Raw genomic sequence first — 18562 nt, 5'->3', positions numbered from 1 at the left:
CAACTCCCATCTTTCCTGATCATTGACCAAGTTGACTGGGACTGATGGGAGTTGGAGTCCTCACAATACATGGAAGCTGTCCTTGCTTCCGTCCAAAATACAACATGACAGACGCTCTTACTTGTGAGATATTCATTTTGATTAAGAAAGCTCTCTCTCTCCCATGTGTGTATACACACACTATCAATATCTCACACACCTACCCCTTTGACTTACAAAAACAGCCACAAAAACTAGTTGCGAAGAAATGGCTCTAGGGATTTCAGAGGGCAGTGCCATTGGATTCCAGTCAATAAGCTGCCTTTGCCTTCCATCATGGAAAGATGGAAGGCACTTTCCCCAAAGCTATGTTTATTTCTACATCATACTGCTCATGGCATCAATCATGTCACTAACCCATCCGTGATTTGGTTTTAATAAGCAGCAGCTGCTGGAGAAAGTGAGATGAAGCAGATAGGGATTGTTGTGATGGACCGGGGGGGGGGGCGGCGTTTAACTCTTTGCCCCTTCACAATCTAATTCCGGGGAGTTAGAGCTTCCTCCTGGGGCAAACAGCACTGGGACCGTGTTCCGGATCAGAACCATGATGGGGACAAAGGGTTAAAGCCCCCCCTGCCTTCAGTGCCACATGTCTCAGGCTAATTCGCTACAATTTATTTTATCTTATTTATATCATAGAAGGTTTAGTGACATGACTGACTTCATGTTAAGTCTGATGACTCACAGCACCCATATCATCTTTCTTCACCTAGATTAAACCTGTGATTCCTTCCTGACCTTCACCTCTTACTTTTAATCAGTGATGTATAACAAACGGTATGCCTTCCTTTCACAAACGCTCACCAAAAACATGAAAAAGCAGAAGATAAATATGCCAGGTTCGCTCATACAGTGGTGCCCCGCAAGACGAACGCCTCGCAAGACGGAAAACCCGCTAGACGAAAGGGTTTTCTGTTTTGGAGGCGCTTCGCAAAACGAATTTCCCTATGGGCTTGCTTCGCAAGACGAAAATGTCTTGCCAGTTCCTGCGGGGTTTTTTCCCTCCCCCCCCCCTTTTCCTAAGCCCTAAGCCGCTTATCAGCTGATCCGCTAAAAGCCGCTAAACCGCTAATAGCGCTAATCCGCTAAGCTGTCAATGGGCTTGCTTCGCAAGACGAAAAAACCGCTATACGAAGAGCCTCACGGAACGGATTAATTTCGTCTTGCGAGGCACCACTGTACCTGGTGCTCTCTACTAAAAGCCTGGATTTTTGAAACTACAAAACAGGTTTCCCTTTGAAATGTCCATGACTACACCACTTGGGCACTGGAATATTAACTGGCCCTTATGAACAGGCTGTGGTGCTGACCTCAAAATAAGTAATTCAACTGCGACGCCTTCAGCAAATGCAATTTTCATTCTCTCGAAACAGTTCATTTTGCTGTGAATGAACAGTGTCGGGAAAATTGAATCAAACTGTGATAGTTTGGCCAATGAATATTTAACAGGAGAGGTCCCTATTAAGCATTAACACGTCAAGTGAATGGCAGAGCAAAAGAGAGAACAAGTTGCCATATGCTTGGATTTACTCATTGATTATATGTGTGTTTGTGTATTCCTGCACTCATAATGGGTACCTTAAAAGAGGGGGAAGAAAACCTTCCACTTGAAGAACATCTCAACGGTGGTTCCTGAATTACCTGGTTCATGAGCTAGATTCAAATCTGAACTTTCAAGCCAGAGCTTCACACTGTATAGCTCCAAGAAACAACTGTCAGCACGGTAGCAGGAAGCTGAGGAAGGCTTGCACTTTGACCTTCACCTAGTCAGCAGGTAGAGAAATACTCCTGAAATTCTCCAAATTTCTCTCCAGATTCTGGAGTTCCAAATTGGTGGATCTTGTTACCGAGGTGAAATCAGCAAATTAGAAATCCACCATTGTTTAGAGTCAGGGATGGGGCGTGTTGCTGGACCACAAACCCCCACTACCCCAGCCAGCATGGGCAATGGTCAGGGTTTATGAGAGTTGTAGTCCCAGAACACAGCTTATGCTTCCCTCCCTTAACTTTACAAGGATGCTTAGTAAAGTGCATTATCTAGATGTGTGGTTACCAAGGAGATGGAAAAGGGACGATATGCTGGTATCTGGTTTGTCTGTGTATCTTTAAATGGATGTGGACTGGAATGCATATGTCTGTCATGGCCTTGAGCTCAGAGGAGGAGGCAGCCAGGTACTGCAACGTGTTGTACGCAGGGCTGCCTCTGAAGATGTTTTGGAAACTTCGGCTGGTGCAGAATTCAGCGGCCAGGTTGGGGCAAGACGGTTTGAGCCTATAACACCAATCCTGGCCCAGCTGCACTGACTGCTGGACCCAGTTCAAAGTGCTGGTTTTGACCTATAAAGCCTTAAACAGCTGAGGACCACAATATCTCAAGGACCACCTCTGTCCATGTCACGGTCGGGTTCACGGGCGATCGAAGTCCCGGCAGGGGACATCAGGACCAGGGGCAAGATGGCAGGGTGGGAGCAGGAACGGGAGTCCACAAGCCAGGAGTCAGAAAGCCAAGAGTCCAAAGGTCAGAGAGCCGGGAGTCAAGAAGCCAAGGGTCCGAGGGTCAGGAAGCAAGGAGTCACAAAGTCAAGGGTCCAGGGATCAAGAAGCAAGGAGTCACAAGTCAGGGGTCCGAAGATCAAGAAGCAAGGGGTCACAAAGTCAAACACAGGAAGGCAGGGAACGTGTTGCTGTGGCAAAGAGCCAAAGGGAAATGCTGACCTTATATCCCTTCCCGGCACTTGCCAACAGGTGCTGTGAGTTATCAATCAGCCTCACCTGTGTGGCCGCACCTTGCTTCTTCAGAACAAACTTAGGAAGGCTCCAGTCCTGCAGAGTCCTATTGGTCACAGGGCCTGGCTCCTGCACGCACACCTGACAGCCCATGTGAACCTACCCAGACCCTGCAACCATCATCTGAGGCCCTTCTTCATGTGCCTCCTCCGGGAGAGGTCTCGAGGGTGGCAACACAGGAACAGGCCTATTCTGCAGTGGCTTTTTGTGGAATGCTCTCCTCTTCAGCCGGGCCTGTGGCACTGGCAGGAAAACTGCATCACAAAATTCAGAGAAGTGTGAATATTAAAGGATAGCTGTGTTTTGGTTCAGATACTGTTTTGGGAAGTGCAAATCAGGTAGACGTCCCTTTAAATGCAACCTGCACTGAATTACTTCCCCATTCCTGTTTCTGAGCCCAGTCCTGGGCAAAACTGGCCCTTGCCGTGCTCCCTGGTAATGTCAGGGAGAGCATGCTTATCCTCCTCCACTTGCCACCAAATGAATGGCGAGCATCACAAGCCTCTCCTTCCCTCCCACCCACATGCCTCCCTTCCTTGTTGTTTCGTGGTGCTTAATTTCCAATTGGAGCACTGGGTTTGGAGGTAGGAAAGAAACCTTCCATTTCACTGCAGCCAGAAGTAAGGGTTGCATCCAATGCTAGTCTTACCAAGAGCATTAATGAACCCAAGTCAAGTAATGTCCATTAATTTAAATAGGTCTACTCTGAGTAGGACTCACATTGGAGGCAACCCCAAAACTCCTTTTTGAGGGGTTGCGGTGAGGTTAGGAAAGCTTTCTGGCACTGCAACAGAACCAACTTGATATCAGGCAAGTCCCTGGTTCATTGTCATGTGTTACTTCCAGTGGGAAGAATCCTGAATTTCCCGTGGAACACAAGACAGTCTGTACTGTCCACAACACCTTGCTTTTCTTCTTAAGGCTCACAGAGCTTCTCGTTTTCTCCGCAGTTCCGACTTCACTTTTATGGGCTTGGTCCTCTGGCACCAAAGTTCCTTTTATTCCTCTGTCCTGTGTTTTAGGCTGCGGAGCATAATTTCCTATCAGAGAAACCGCAAATAGGACCTTCCTCAAGAACATTTGCCTTCAGAACTTTAGCATTTGGTTTACATTCACAAACATAAGGTCCTTCAAATTTATACAGGTCACACAATCCACATTTTCTGGCAGTGGAATTTGGACTACCTCAGCTGGACAGTATATTGGATTTGATTTGTGCTCCATCCACAACATATCCATTTAAAACAATTTCATACCACTTTAAACATCTGTGGCTTCCCCTGAAAGAACAGTTCCTGTTGACTGTTGTTTGCCAAAGGTGCTAAAAGGTGGTTAGATGTGGCTGAAAGGCACTGTTCCTGGCAAAACCGAGATCACTGATGCATACCCACCAACATTCCTCATAAAAATAGGGACATTATTTTCTAAAGAATAGACTGTCAGAGGAAGGGCAGGATGCAAACTGAATAAATTATAATGATTGTAAGAGATATGTCTGTCCACGTGGTATTGTTCTATGGGGGGGGGGTATTGTTGCGGCTAAAAGCAACAAAAAACACTTCAAGCTTCAAGACACTTGGGACACCACCAAAGAACTGTTTTTGGAATTGCTCTCAAATCTTGGCCAAAGCTGCCAGAGAATTCATTTAGAAATGGTCTTCATTTGGGCTTAGTCTGCTCAGAGCAGCAATTTCCGGGCCGACCTGCCGCCATCACAATCCACACTGTTCCCTTTTTGCTGCAGTTTCATTTCCATCAAATGTTGCATTACCCTTTTCACTGTTTGCCATTTATTGTAATTAAATTGCGTATGATTCTATGCAATTTACGTTCATCTCAATGTAAAGGAAACACCAACATGCTGTAAACCAAAATCATTAGGTTTCATTTGTGGACTTAAGGGCAACCATGTTCACAAATACTAGTTGGGTTCACTCAACTGATTTCTGTTCCCAACTACAGATGAATATGCAAATTGCTTCAATTTCTACTTCCATTTTCATTTTTGTTGGAATTCTCAAACATCCCTTATTCCCACCAGGCCGATTTTCAAAACACCTGCTCAGGTGAGTGGAGCTGGGGCAATCCCTTAAAAGCCAGCTGCCGGCTCCACTCCCCTGAGCAAGTTTTTTGAAAATGACATGTTGTTAAGCTTACCTACCCAGGGACTGCTTAAGAACTCAGATTCCTCTTTGGACACTGAAGAGAAAACTGCAAGCAGCCCAGAGAACGTTGTTATTGGGGCTGCCTAAAAATTCTGCAAATAAAATATAAGGACTCTCCCCAATATGAGCTCCTCTGACTTGTAAGCAGTATATAATCGTCTCTTGCAAGCTTTCTCTTTTTCCCAGGTTTGCAATGCCACAGCTTGGGCCATCTGCATCTCTCAGCTTCTCAGCTCTAGCAAATGACCTGAGATTCTGGGTTGCTAATCTGTATGTCATTGGACTTCAACTCCCATGAGCCCCAACCAGCACAACCAGGAATTATGGGAGATGTAGTCCAGCAACATCAAGAGGGCCCACAGGTTAGCCACCACAATCTATGCAGTGCCATCTGCTTATGTGATGCTTTATTAAGGAAACAGAAGCAAAAATGATTGTTCCTTGCCCTCAAGGAGCTTACACTCTGAATTTTGATGTTTAGGAATACAGAACAAGGGCAACAAAGCAAACGACTGAGGTAATTTACTGCCCATGGTAGTAATATTTCATTTAATTACATTTTACTAAGGAGGGAAGTCCGTGAAGAATTTAAGGTGCAGTACTAGCCACTATTACAGACATCATTTTAGGTCACTGCATGCGTCGCAATTGTTTAACAGTATGTCTTTCAAATACATAAAGTAAAATAAATGAGAGGTTACATTAAAAAAAAGTTCATTACAAGGCAAAATATACCTGCAGTTTATGTTTACATATATACATATGTATTATACACACAACACAGAGAAATAAGAATTCAAGGCCACATTCTGGTTTGGTTTGGTTTGGTTTTTTAAAAAGGCACCCGTTATAGTTTATTTTACTTTCAGCATAAATATCGACATTACTATATTTAAACAGTAGCAAATCAAAATACACTTACAAATATTTTACACAGTAATAAACACGATACAAAAAATAACCAACAAAATTCAAACGTTTGGGTTACTTCAGAAATGCTTAAAAGTTGCTAACAGATGGACACTTTGGCCCCAAATCCAGAGGAAGTTATGTGTGTTAGGTCCCATTCATTTCAGTAGGATTCCAGTGCAACCAACTGTCTTTGGATCGAAGCTTTTGCCGTCACAAACACTTCATTCATGTTTTGGAAACTGAGAAGCCAATTCCCCAACAAAATCAGTGTTTTATTTAAGATTATTATTATTATTATTTTTAAAGTATAAACATGCCAGTTTCTCTTGATCAGCCACCCACTCTTCAAGGACCAAACAGAAATGGTACAGAAGCAAGACCTTGATTTTTGCTCCTTGGCAAAGAAGTGGCTCACTGCATTACACCCAGTATCGTTAACACAAATCTGATCTGTGCGCATTCGAGTTCCTTTGCACATACCGCAGATTGGAAGTATTTCAAAATTAAGTCAAGCTTCAAGACACTTGTATCTTTGCTCCATCATCACTTTTTTTTTTTTTATTGCAGCCCATTTTCTTACTTGAACATGGCTCACTAAATCAGCTTCAGGTGCAGGTCTTGCTAAAATTAACAGGACTTGCACAAGAGAAGAGAACGTTGACCCAAAGATCCTTTTCCCAATGGGCCCTGGTGCGTGTTTGGAGCAGTGCCACCCATGAAGGCTTCCCCATTCACTTCAGCGGAGGTGGCTGAAGAAGCATGCAAAGCTTCCCTTCCCTCCATTGAAGTGAATGGAAGGCTCCCTTGCATGGACTGCACCTCTCATTCATTTCAAGAAATCTTGCGTCCTTTGAGCATTTTATAACAAAACTCTGAAAGAACATACAGAGAGAGAGAGCACTTAGCAAACTTCACAGTGGAGTGGATCTTCTTTAAAAAGAAAGAGTTTTATAGCACAGATTAAAAGTTATTCATAATAGAGTTTAAGTTTTAAAAACAAAGAGTTGATGAGGTCACTGTTAAAGAGGCACTTCAACTTCTACTTGTTTGCCTTGACGCTAATAAAAATGAATATAAAAAATTACTTGCTTTTTTAAAAATATCACACACAAATCTTAAGACGTATAGTTTAAGACCGTTTTTCAACATTAAAACTGGAGACAAGAGAAAGCCACTTCGCATCTCAATCTCAATCACATTTACTTCAGAGTAAATCCAGTTGCTTCAGTGTGACCCACCTCCAAAGTAAATGTGTTTAGGATTGAAGTCAAACAGTTATTTAGAGAACGTGGCTGCTTTAATTTTAAACAAGATTGTTATGCTAAGAAGATGAATTAATAGTGGAAAAAACGAAGCCAAACTTCAAAAGCTGAATGCTTCTGGCAAAAGAACAAAACAAAAAACACACAAACTAATTCCCTAATTCTATACTGGTAACACTGATGTACCTAAAGTTGGAATTCATCTTTAAATTAGTTAGTGCAGAAAAGATTTAGCAGCTTTTAAGGTTACATGTCCATATGATAGGCTTTCCAGCTTTTTCTTGTTTGGAAGAAGAAAAAACAACCGTGGTTACAATTTGGTTCCGATTTGCAAGAGTAAAACGTTAAGTGCTATTGACTACTTAAATAGCTAGTAAATGGCCAATCCTGCAAAAGAAACTTTCATTATGGCAAGAAAAGGCATCTTTACAAGAACTAGGCCACGTTGGTTTCCCTGCATGTGTGATTCAGAAGATCCCAAACTCTTGGAATGTGCTGTTCGTTATGAGAAAGTTGCTGCTAGGACAATTCCAAGGATTAGAAGGATTACGGCTACACAAATTATTATGAACACCAATTTCTGCAAAGAGAGGAAAACTGTGATTAGTTTACCCCCCCAGATTATTATTATTATTGTTATTTAATAACAATAATTTATTTAATAAATGCAAAGATGCACCCCCAAACTTAAGCATAATTACCTGACAGCAAGCAATTTCAGTGGTAATCACATATAGTAAAAACTAAAGTCAAGGGACTTTCTGAATTCAAATATGTAATAAATATGTAATAAAATAACCAGAAACTAGAGCACTGTGATGTTGGTGTAGGAGCAACAAACATTTGGAGTTACACAGAACCATGTTTAACAGAATGGAACAGTGCATCATTTTTTGTGGTTTCTTCTTTTGTGTGGTAACACCAGAGTCTCAGGTACTTAATAGAGCAACAGAAGTAACTGGGATGTGGGGCTGAGGTGGGGCAACAGAAGAAAAAGGGACAAAGCACATATTCACATGGATCAAATATGCAGCAGTATATACAACTCAGCCTTTGCTTTGTTGTTGTTGGAACCAAGGGCTAAAATGTTAAAGGCTGTATGGAAGCCTTCATGGGGAATGGGCATAGATTATGTTTTGCACTCACAAGATCCTAGGTTCAATCTCTGACTTTTCAAGTTACAAGTTTCAGTTATCAGCTGCCTGAAAAGACCCGAGAGCCTGGAAGTGTTAAAGTACATAGTACTGAGCAGCCTGATCTGGTGTAAGGCAGCTTCCTGCGGAGGAAATGGGTTTTGAGACAGGACATGCCACATAATTCTCAACTACTGCCTAGCAAGGAACCTTACAAAAGGAAAATAGCAGCTTCATCCACATTATCAAATATACAATACATGCAGACCAAGAGAGGCCCAGCTGGCAATTTGCAGCAGAGATCCAAATTCTCTCTCCAGTTCATCACTTTCTCTATATGTTGATGAAATCTGTGTAAGCCCCCAAGCTTGTGTGTTTCTACACCAACACAAAACAGATCTAGTCCCAGCGGGTATCACTCCATCCAAATTCTGTTGGAAGCGTTGGATGGAAATATATTCAGCAGCTAGCCACTAGGTGTCTCAGTTCTCACTATGCACATGACTTCTGCTTTCAAACACATTTAAGGGTTGACGTAGCTGTTGAGTGTAACCCACCAGCTTGGCGGGTGTGTTAAATCACCGCACTTATCACCGATGAACAAAGGTTAGCATGCACGGCAAGTTAGTTGATTAGTACTTACTGCACAACAGCAGAGCGAGGCTGCATGCTGAGGTTATCGAAGCATCACTTAATCCCGACCGACAAGCCAATTATTAAAGCAAGTACAGCAAGCACGACCAGCACTATAATGAGAATTATCCACTTTTTCTGCCAAAGGAAAGTAAGGCAATTGTTTCAATTTTGCAAAATGGTGTTAAAAGCTTTGTTTCAGAAATGTCAAGTACCGTTCTACCACCCAGCCTGAAAAAGTCAGTATGGTGTAATGCAGGCTTTCTGGATCTGCTTTGTTTTTTTTTTAATGGAACCTCCAAGGCCGTGCCCTACAGCAGGGGGAGAAACCTCCAACTTATGGGTCAAATATGGCCCAACGTGGGTTTAAATTTAGCCCATGAGACAGCTTTTCACCAAACCACGCCTGCAAGCCCCACACTCAACATCAGGTGTGACAGGTACAGACGTGATTGCCAATACACAATCAGGAGTCCCAAAGCGCTCTTCTGATTGTGCACTGGGCAAGGGAAAACAAGCCTGGCCCACCTGCCACATTTGGCCCACAAGGCTGGGATCCGGCCTGAAGAACCAAAAGGGTTTTCCACCCTTGCAGTAGTCAGGTGCAATATAGTGGCCATGGTAGAGCCAGATGCAAAATCCTGGCCACAGGAGGGAGAGTCACAGAACCTTGAAAGCTATATATTGGAAAGGGCTGTAAATTCAATTGCAGAGCAACTGCTTTGCACGCAGAGGGTCTAACGTTCAACTCTGGTATCTTCAGGCAGGGCTGAGTGACCCTTCTCTAAAACCTTGGAGAACCGCTGCCTGATGGTCTGATTTGGCACAAGGCAGCTTCCTATGTTCTTATGAACTGTGTTTCCAACCACAAATTTACATTTGATTTACTACAGATCAGAAATGCCAAGTCTAATTGAGAAAGTAAAAAAGTTTTATGGTTGCTACTGCTAACAATGGGGTGTCAGGAAGCCTTGCCAATCTATTGTAAATAACCAACCATTGAACAGCAATCCAGTGCAGAAACAAGGGAGGCCAAGGGTGTGTGTGGGAGAGATAGGGACAAACTATACCACCACCACCCATCTTCTAAAAACAGTAGCTGGGGGACATCAAAAATTCAGACAGCTGACCTCCTTCTCTCATGCCCCCTTGTAATTCAATAACTGAAGGAGACACTTCTCCCCACACTTGACACAGAGGACAGGATACTTGACTAGGACTAAGGAGAGTCGAGTTCACAGCCCTGAAATTCACAGGTGGTCTTGGGCACATCACCATTTCAGATTAACCTCTCACAAATTTTGACAGCAAAACAAAATGGCTCCATGTATTCCACACTAAGCACCTCAAGGTGGGATACAGAAGTACAGAGTTTTCCCCAGACCATAAATCACTTATGAACTTTGAAGCCCCTTGCAATTTTAATAGAAAATAAATGCAATGCTGCGAGAGGGAGATGGGGAAGGTTTTCATGGCATATCCCCACACCATTTCACCCCGATGAATCATTTTCTCTTTTCTTTGGAATATACTCAGTGACATCATGAAGGAGGGTCTCTACCCCCATCGTTCAGCCTGGACACTGAGGTCCAGCGCCGAGGGCCTTCTGGCGGCTCCCTAACTGCAAGAAGCGAAGCTACAGGGAACCAAGCAGAGGGCCTTCTCGGTAGTGGCACCCGCCCTGTGGAACACCCTCCCATCAGATGTCAAAGAAATAAACAACTATCTGACATTTAGAAGACATCTGAAGGCAGCCCTGTTTAGGGAAGTTTTTAATGACTGAACTGATGTTTTAATGTATTTTTAATCTTTTGTTGGAAGCCGCCCAGAGTGGCTGGGGAAACCCAGCCAGATGGGTGGGGTATAAATAAATCATCATCATCATGCCAGTAGTACCAGCTGTCCTTACCAGGGTGAGGGGGTTACAACTGATTTTCTGCCCACACTAGAGAGCCACAGGACAAAACAAGAATAGCCAAAATCCGTTAAAAATAAGTTAAAAATAGCTTACTAACATCCCACCAGTTCATATGTGGGGCTGTACAGTTAGCCCCAAAAACAATAAAGCCATTTTGGGGTCAAAAAGTAAGAATGAAAAAGTGTGCTTAAAATAAACCCATTCTGACTGTATTAGGTCAGCTTAACTTTCTGACCCACATATGCCACCCTGTGGAATTTCAGTTCCCATCAATGAGGGAAAGTGCTGGCTAGTCCTAATGAAGGGCTTTGTGGAAAAAGGAAGCTGGAAAAAAACATGTAACAATACATGCAATTAAATTAGCAACGTTTCCACTGCATCTTTTTTTTTTAAAAAAACAACCCAAACACTCTGGCAAGTCCACTGCAATCATGACAAATAAACTTCAGTAGCCCAGCAAATTCCCTAAAGGCCCATTCACACATGCACAGACATAATGTGGATTTTGCATCTCTTGTTGACTAGTAGCTGACTCTTTCTGAAATGCATCGTGTTTGTAGCATCTGTGGTATCTGATCAGCAATGGCCTGTTCACATGTGAACGTTGTTATGCGACTGTGCATTAATCAAGCAAGCAAGCAAGCGACCGTGTATATAGCATTAGTCCCCAGCCGTGTAGCATGTCAAATATTTAGCATGTGCGAGTATGTTTAAGAGAAGATGGGTGTGTAGCTGTGCCACACTCCCAACATTTCAGTGTGTGCATGCACATGCATGCATGTATGCAAGGCCTTTTAAACACTTTGAAGCACTATATTTTTATTATTTTTATTTTACTTATTAAGTTTGTATACCACCGGAATATCAAAGAGCGGTTTACAACACAGATTAATATAAATAAGATGCCAACATTATTAGGCATTCGTAAGAATTTTAGCGGTAATATAACAGGAAACCTTGCAGCCATGCAAGCATGTGTATTCTTCAGTAACATCAGTCTGATTAATGCAAAATATAAGCTGCAATCCGCTTAACTACTGTTGAGAAGGCCTCACCGGAAAACAGCAGGATTTACTTCTGAGTAACCATGCACAGGACTGTGGTGTACAAAGCCAATTTCTGACACTGTAACTTTATTAGGGGCTCTATCCAACTAACTTTTACTCATTTAAATCAATAGATCCAAGTTAGTCATGTTCATCAATTTCAATGGCTCCACTCTGAGTAGGACTCTAATCCTTAAGTTTATAGGACGAAATCTTAAGTTTATAGAACAAATAAACACAAATGTTTGGAGAAGAAAAGAGAGAAACAGCCCCTCGCTCCAACTCCTTCCATCAGTGAGGAAGCAATGCTACTACTATTACTACTACTACTACTAATAATAATAATAGTGACACACACGAAAAAGTGCTTTCCCCAACTTAAACTTGATCATTTATTTGGGATTGCTCCAGAAAAGGTGGCTTTGTAGCAATCTTGATTTTGCATGTCATGCCAAAATAAAAAAGACATCTAGCTAGCTAACTACGCATGCAATAAAAGCAAGACTTGCTCACCAACAGGAAAACTTACCCTGCGAGCCTTGCTTTGGTATTTAACTGCCTTTTTCGTCTCTTCTTTTGCATGTTCTACATAATCGACTGCATTCATCACATTTTTCTCTATGCTGTTGACCATGTCACCCTTAAAGCGAAAACAAGAACATACAGCAGAAACAGAGCTTTATTTCACCTCTGTTGGAAATTTCCAGAATTTTTTTAATGGCTTAGAATGAGAAGAAACATACTTAAATGATTGTACAACATGGATTATGTGATGAAATTTGCATTTTAAAGAAAAAGGGCAGGTTCTTCTTAGTAGTACATTTGATGCTTAACTTAAGACGTATGGAAATCACATCAGTAAAAGCAGGCAAGGAAAAAAATACTGATAATTGAAAGCATAACTACAAAAATGAGATATGCTTCCTTAGGACTGGCATTCTAACGTGGGAATTTTATATCTTACACTCTCCATCCACCCGAACACACCCCTTACCCACACAGCTTCCTGTGCTGCAATCATAACTTTTTTAAAAAATTGTCATGTGTCACAGTTAATAAGCTTCAAACCAGCAACTCCCTAAAGAGTAAGGAACCAGTTCATTTCCTACAAATTTATTTCTCCCTCTTTCAGGGACACCAGACTGCTCTCCAAGGCAATATGTCCCCTGAGGAAGGGGCTCCCAGAGAAGCTGTGCAATTAAAGCCCTCTACCTTGCTATACAGCAACTCTTTGCAATGCCACCCCAGCACTGCAAAATGAGGCTCAAGTTTTTCCGCCTCACCTGTCCTTGACTACCTTCCCTCCAAGGATGCAAGAGCGGCCCTGATCTGCAACCTGCCTTTTCTGTGCAACAGTCTCTCTTACAGTGAACCAGCCAAACACAAGCACGCTGGGCCAAGCTCAGTACTGTAAGGCACAATGGGATGAATGTCCTCCCTTTTCTTGCATTCACACCTGATATTCCTCAGGTGAGCCAGATTACACTTCCTACTGGCACCAGATGTTTAGCACCCAGCACTAGATCAGATCTTGTTCACGGGTCAACAAGATTTGACACTCGGTCAGCCTTCTGGGAAATGATATATAATGAGCTGAAAAAGGTATTTAGGTATACCTTTCCCAAGAAACCAGAGGCCTTCCTTTTGGGCATTGTTGACCAGAGGGTGTTAAAGAATGATCGAACATTATTTATGTATGCAACAACAGCAGCAAGGATACTCGTCGCTAAGTATTGGAAAACTCAAGATTTGCCCACGCTGGAAGAATGGCAGATGCAACTGATGGACTATATGGAACTTGCAGAAATGACTGGCAGAATCCGAGACCTGGGAGAGCAAGACGTGGAAGAGGATTGGAAGAAATTTAAGGACTATCTGCAAAAACATTGTAAATTATATGAGTGTTAAGAAGGATGAGAGATTTGAAAATAACAGGGCCCATAAAGTTAGTTGATAAGACTATGAGAATGAGTGAACTTCATGAGAAAAATAAATTTTGAATAAATATTGTGTTAAAATTAGGTTTTAAGATCTAGATAAAAATACTCAAAGTTAGGGACGAAACATTGGAAATGTGTATAATAAGAACTGAAACATGGTGACAAGTTGCTGGCTAAAATTTTATAAATGTGGAACGCAAGAGCGGGAGATGTGAGGAAGTCCAAAGGATGAAGAAAAGATGGGTACTACAAGATGTTAAATTTTATGTTTGTTTGTTTTTTCTGTCTATTATCTGTTTATTCTGTCTTTTCTCTATTGTATTAACAAAACTCTTAATAAAAACTTTAAAAAAAAAAAAAGATTTGACACTCGGTCACTGCCGCAGATCTGGGCTGTACAGTGTTTGCACATAAGAGTCACTATGCTTCTGTGAGGAAGAAAAAAGGTAAGCATGCCCCAATTATTATGAAGACATGTTTTCACATGCTCCCCACGTGCATCCCAGAGACACACACTACACAGCACCTCTGCTTAGATAATGTCCTGCACAAATCTGCCTAGGACCCTCGTACCTACGGGACCGCCTCTCCTGGTATCCCCCGCACTTTGGAGGTCCCGAGCCTCAAGGAGGTTAAATCAGTTTCAACTAGGGCCAGGGCCTTTTCAGCACTGACCTCAACTTGGTGGAACGCTCTGTCACAAGAGACCAGGGCCCTGCGGGATTTGACATCTTTCCACAGGACCTGCAAGACGGAGCTATTCTGCCTGGCCTTCGGCTTAGACTCACTCTGACCCCTTATATGGGATTTGGTATATAAATTTTGCCTTGGCGTTTTTGCTGGCCCATGTAGGACCAGCATGGACAGCTGGTTCAGGTGAATATCTGATGTTTCCTCCCTTTATGGTCTTGATTTATGGGCTACTACAAAAATGAGCCCCATAAATCAAGCCGTATTTAATTAACTGTTTGTTTGTTTGTTGTTGTTGTTTTCTGTTACGTTTTATTGTAATTTATATTTGGTGTTAGCCGCCCTGAGCCCAGCCCTGGCCGGGGAGGGAAGGGTATAAATAAAAAAATTAAGAAATTAATTAAGATTAATGAAGTCTCCGCAGTGGCGTAGCGTGGGTTTGTGAGCACCCGGGGCAAGGCAAGTAATTTGCGCCCCCTAACCCGTGGATTTGCGCCCCCTAACCCTAACCCCCAGATGTTGCGCCCGGTGAGGCCGGCCCCCCCTGCACCCCCCACGCTACGCCACTGAGTCTCCGGCCTGCCAGCGTAACAGGCAGAAAGAGGCCATGCTGCCCTTCACGTCAATGGAAGGTGCTGGCGGTAGTGTGGTTTTCCTGTTCCATGTCTACTTTTTAGGCTTCTCTCTATGCACCAGGTAACAGAATGCAGGTGCTGTTAAGATGGGGGGGGGGGCGAGAATAGATAGACCAGAACTATGCAGCAGTCTGCTGGGAAACTCTCCTGCTGAAACTATAGTGAACAAGGTCTGAAGAAGAGAGCTAATTCGTAAGGGAGAGCACCTTTAGATTTTCAGTTTTCTCCGAACACTTGGAGACTGTCCTTGCTGGTTCAGGGCAAGGTTGGAGGCATGAGATATCCCTGCATGAACCTCCTTTAAAGTAATTCCAGTTAGAATGCCAGTATATATACATATAATATGATATCATGTTTGATGAACTAACTCGGGAAATGGCACATGGGGAAAAATGGGAATATTGCAGGAGTGTTACCTGTGCGGTTCTGTCCGTCAGCAGACATTATCAGCAGCAATAAACAGCAAAGTGTTAAAAAGCTCATTCAACGTTTCACTTCTGCACTGCTAAAAGCCCCCAATAGGAGTCTAATTAATTTGAAAAACCACAGAGCCCACCTAAAACATCACATTACTTGGAGACTTGAGTCATTATTTTTTTGCTATAAGCCAGGTCAATCATAAGAAAGCAGTTATTACGCTTAGTAATAATTAAAAAACTAAGCTACCTGAATGCAACTGTTTATATAATCTCAAGGAAAAGAACTGAACAAGGAACTAAAGTGGATCTGAGTATCCGATTGGCTGCTACCCACAAAATCTGCATGAAACCTCCTTAAATATGCCATACAGCCAAAGCACAGTTGAGAAATGCATTATGCATTACATTTTGGAAAAAAAAACCCTTGTACATATTTTTTTATTTATTTTATTTCCACCCCCCCCCTTTTTTTTTTTTACTTTCCTCAAATGAAAGGGAAAGCAGCTCACAAAACAGTTTGGGGGTTTGGCCTGCTAGTGATGACATCTCCCATTTTTGTGGCTGCTTTATCACACACCCTATGGGACACACCCTAAGTGCTTTTTTTTGGGGGGGGGGTCACATGTGTCCAATGCAATTAATTGACTGTTGCTCCAACTAGAAGACCTCAAACATTTTAATAAAATACTGCACTGCAACAAATTAAGTTATAGTTTGGTCACATACCTGAACCTCAACAAGCATTGCCATGTCCATAAACATTTCGTGCAGCTCATGTATACTGGATTCCAGTTTTATAATATCTTTGTGACGTGACTCGATTTCATCAAGAGCTTCTCTAGTAATTTTGGTGTCTAAAATAATCTTTGGGGAAGAAGAAAATATGCATTGGATTTTTTCATTTATTGGAGAAATATTACACACAGAGAGAGACAGACATTTAGGTTGTAAGCCTGTGAGCAGAGCTTCTTAATTCTACAAGCACACTGCCTTGTTTTCATTTTAAGCACTCCAGAAATATTATACATACAAGGGAAGCAAAGTAGGCGTGAAATACATACGTCAGAAGTGAAGATAGAAAGATTGCCACTTTCCAGCATTTCTTCCAGCTCTTCATCAGAAGTGTTTTTTCCAGCTAGTAAGAAATTATAGACGTCCATTTGTTACATGCTGCAAAATAGCTACTTGCTCAGAAGCTGAAAGGAAACGTCTGCCTCTTACCAAGAGGAAATTGACAGTGTGGAGAGATGACTCCTCTTAAGCTACTTCATCAGAAGAGCAACAGACGTATGCTTAGTATTAAAGTGGACAGCTTCTGCTACACTTCTAACAATTATTATTGCTGCATATTTATATAAAATATATTACTTCCTTCAAGTGCTCAGAGCACTTATATTATTCACAGCGGCGGAGGAAGCCGCTCGGGCGCCTGGGGTGGCATGCCCAGGGGTGGGGCGAGCCGCCTATAGGGGCGGGGCGCACCTCAGGGCCTCTGGAGTCTGCCTGCCTCCTCCCACTTAGCTGCCCTACAGCTGGGGGGGGGGGGGAGAGGCAGCAGGCGGACCGTTTGGGCAGCGCAGAGCCTGTTCTTGCCCAAGTCACAGCGTCTCTCCCAGGAGAGATGTGTGGCTCGGGCGTGCCGCAGGCCCTGTGGTGAGAGCCGCCCCGCATTTTGTCACCCCCCTCAGTGGTGACACCAGGGGCAGACCGCACCCACCACACCCCCTTCCTCTGCCCCTGATTATTCAGTACAGTGGTGCCCCGCAAGACAAATGCCTCGCAAGACGAAAAACTCACTAGACGAAAGGGTTTTCCGTTTTTCAAGGCGCTTCGGAAGACGAATTCCCTATGGGCTTGCTTCGCAAGACGAAAACGTCTTGCGAGTTTTTTCCCCTCCCCCCCCTTTTTCTAAGCCGCTAAGCCGCTAATAGCCGCTAAGCCGCTAATAGCGCTAATCCGCTAATGGCCGTGCTTCGCAAGACGAAAAAACCGCTAGACGAAGAGACTCGCGGAACGAATTATTTCCGTCTTGCGAGGCACCACTGTAATATTTTAAGAAGGGCTGGGAAACCTGTGGCCCTTTGAGATGTTGTTGAACTGCAAATCCACCACGACCACCACTGACCATTGGTCAGGCAAGCTGGGGATGATGGGAGTTGGGAGTCCAACAGCCATTGCAGGGCTGCAGGCTCCCCATCTGTGGTATAAATGAGATTCGTCAGCAGACCCTCCTACATTCTCAAGAGCAACTAAGGAGAACTAGAAACAAATGGAAACAAATGCATTACTGCCTGCCAAGGGCCATGTACAACTTCATCTGCCTCAGCCTCCAGAGGGAAGAACCTAGAAACTGGTCGCCAATTGCCAAGGGACAGAGGAGACTGACGCACACAAGCACCAGCCTATCCACAACTATTATTGTATTTTGGGGTGGATTTTAATTGTAAGCCACCCTGAGAGCTGGAAAAAAACGGATCTAAATTGCTAATCGTGTTCAGTTCTCATGCTACAGAAAGCAGGGATGGGAAAAAGTCAGGGATGGGAATCATGCAGTCCTCCAAATGCTTCTGGACTCCTGAATCAGATAAACCCCAGCCAGAATGGCCAATGGTGAAATGATCCTAGAAGTTGCATTCCAACAACTAATGGAGAGTGCAAGTTCGCCACCCTGGTAGTACGTTTACCTAACTGCAAGCATCTTATATGTCAGATTGCCTGGCACTGGGGAAGGAGTGGGATCAGGCCTAGTTAACAGAACAACAAGCATTCAGATTATTCAGGACTATCACCACAATCATGTATGGATCAAGGAAGCAGTGCGGTTAAGAACCCTGCTGCCCCATTCTGCAAATTTTATTGCAAAGTTCTCATTTGTATAGCATCTTTTGTATAAATGCATTTTATTTATAAATCTATTTGTATCTCACTAGTCATAAAAAATATGTAAGCAGTTTATGACATATACAAAATTAAAAACCACTTC

General features: G+C 43.0%; 1 protein-coding gene across 2 annotated transcripts in view; it reads right to left on the bottom strand.

The window, feature by feature from the left end:
• Window positions 1–5973: 5973 nt before the first annotated feature.
• STX2 (syntaxin 2) overlaps window positions 5974–18562 on the bottom strand; it is a 34967-nt gene continuing 22378 nt past the window's right edge. Inside the window, exons 7-11 of one of the 2 annotated variants that reach the window (XM_079957128.1) lie at window positions 16641–16714; window positions 16306–16443; window positions 12425–12535; window positions 8942–9069; window positions 5974–7745 (exon numbers count right to left, since the gene is read on the bottom strand). In XM_079957128.1, coding sequence (XP_079813254.1) covers window positions 8986–9069; window positions 12425–12535; window positions 16306–16443; window positions 16641–16714 — 407 coding nt within the window. In that variant the 3' untranslated portion in view covers window positions 5974–7745; window positions 8942–8985. The remainder of the gene's footprint in view (window positions 7746–8941; window positions 9070–12424; window positions 12536–16305; window positions 16444–16640; window positions 16715–18562) is intronic. The other variant, XM_079957129.1, reaches the window with a different exon arrangement.

Source organism: Podarcis cretensis, assembly GCF_951804945.1.
Source record: "Podarcis cretensis genome assembly, chromosome: 16".
In the NCBI taxonomy this organism is placed as follows: Eukaryota; Metazoa; Chordata; class Lepidosauria; order Squamata; family Lacertidae; genus Podarcis; species Podarcis cretensis.
This window is presented reverse-complemented; position numbering and strand designations above follow the sequence as displayed.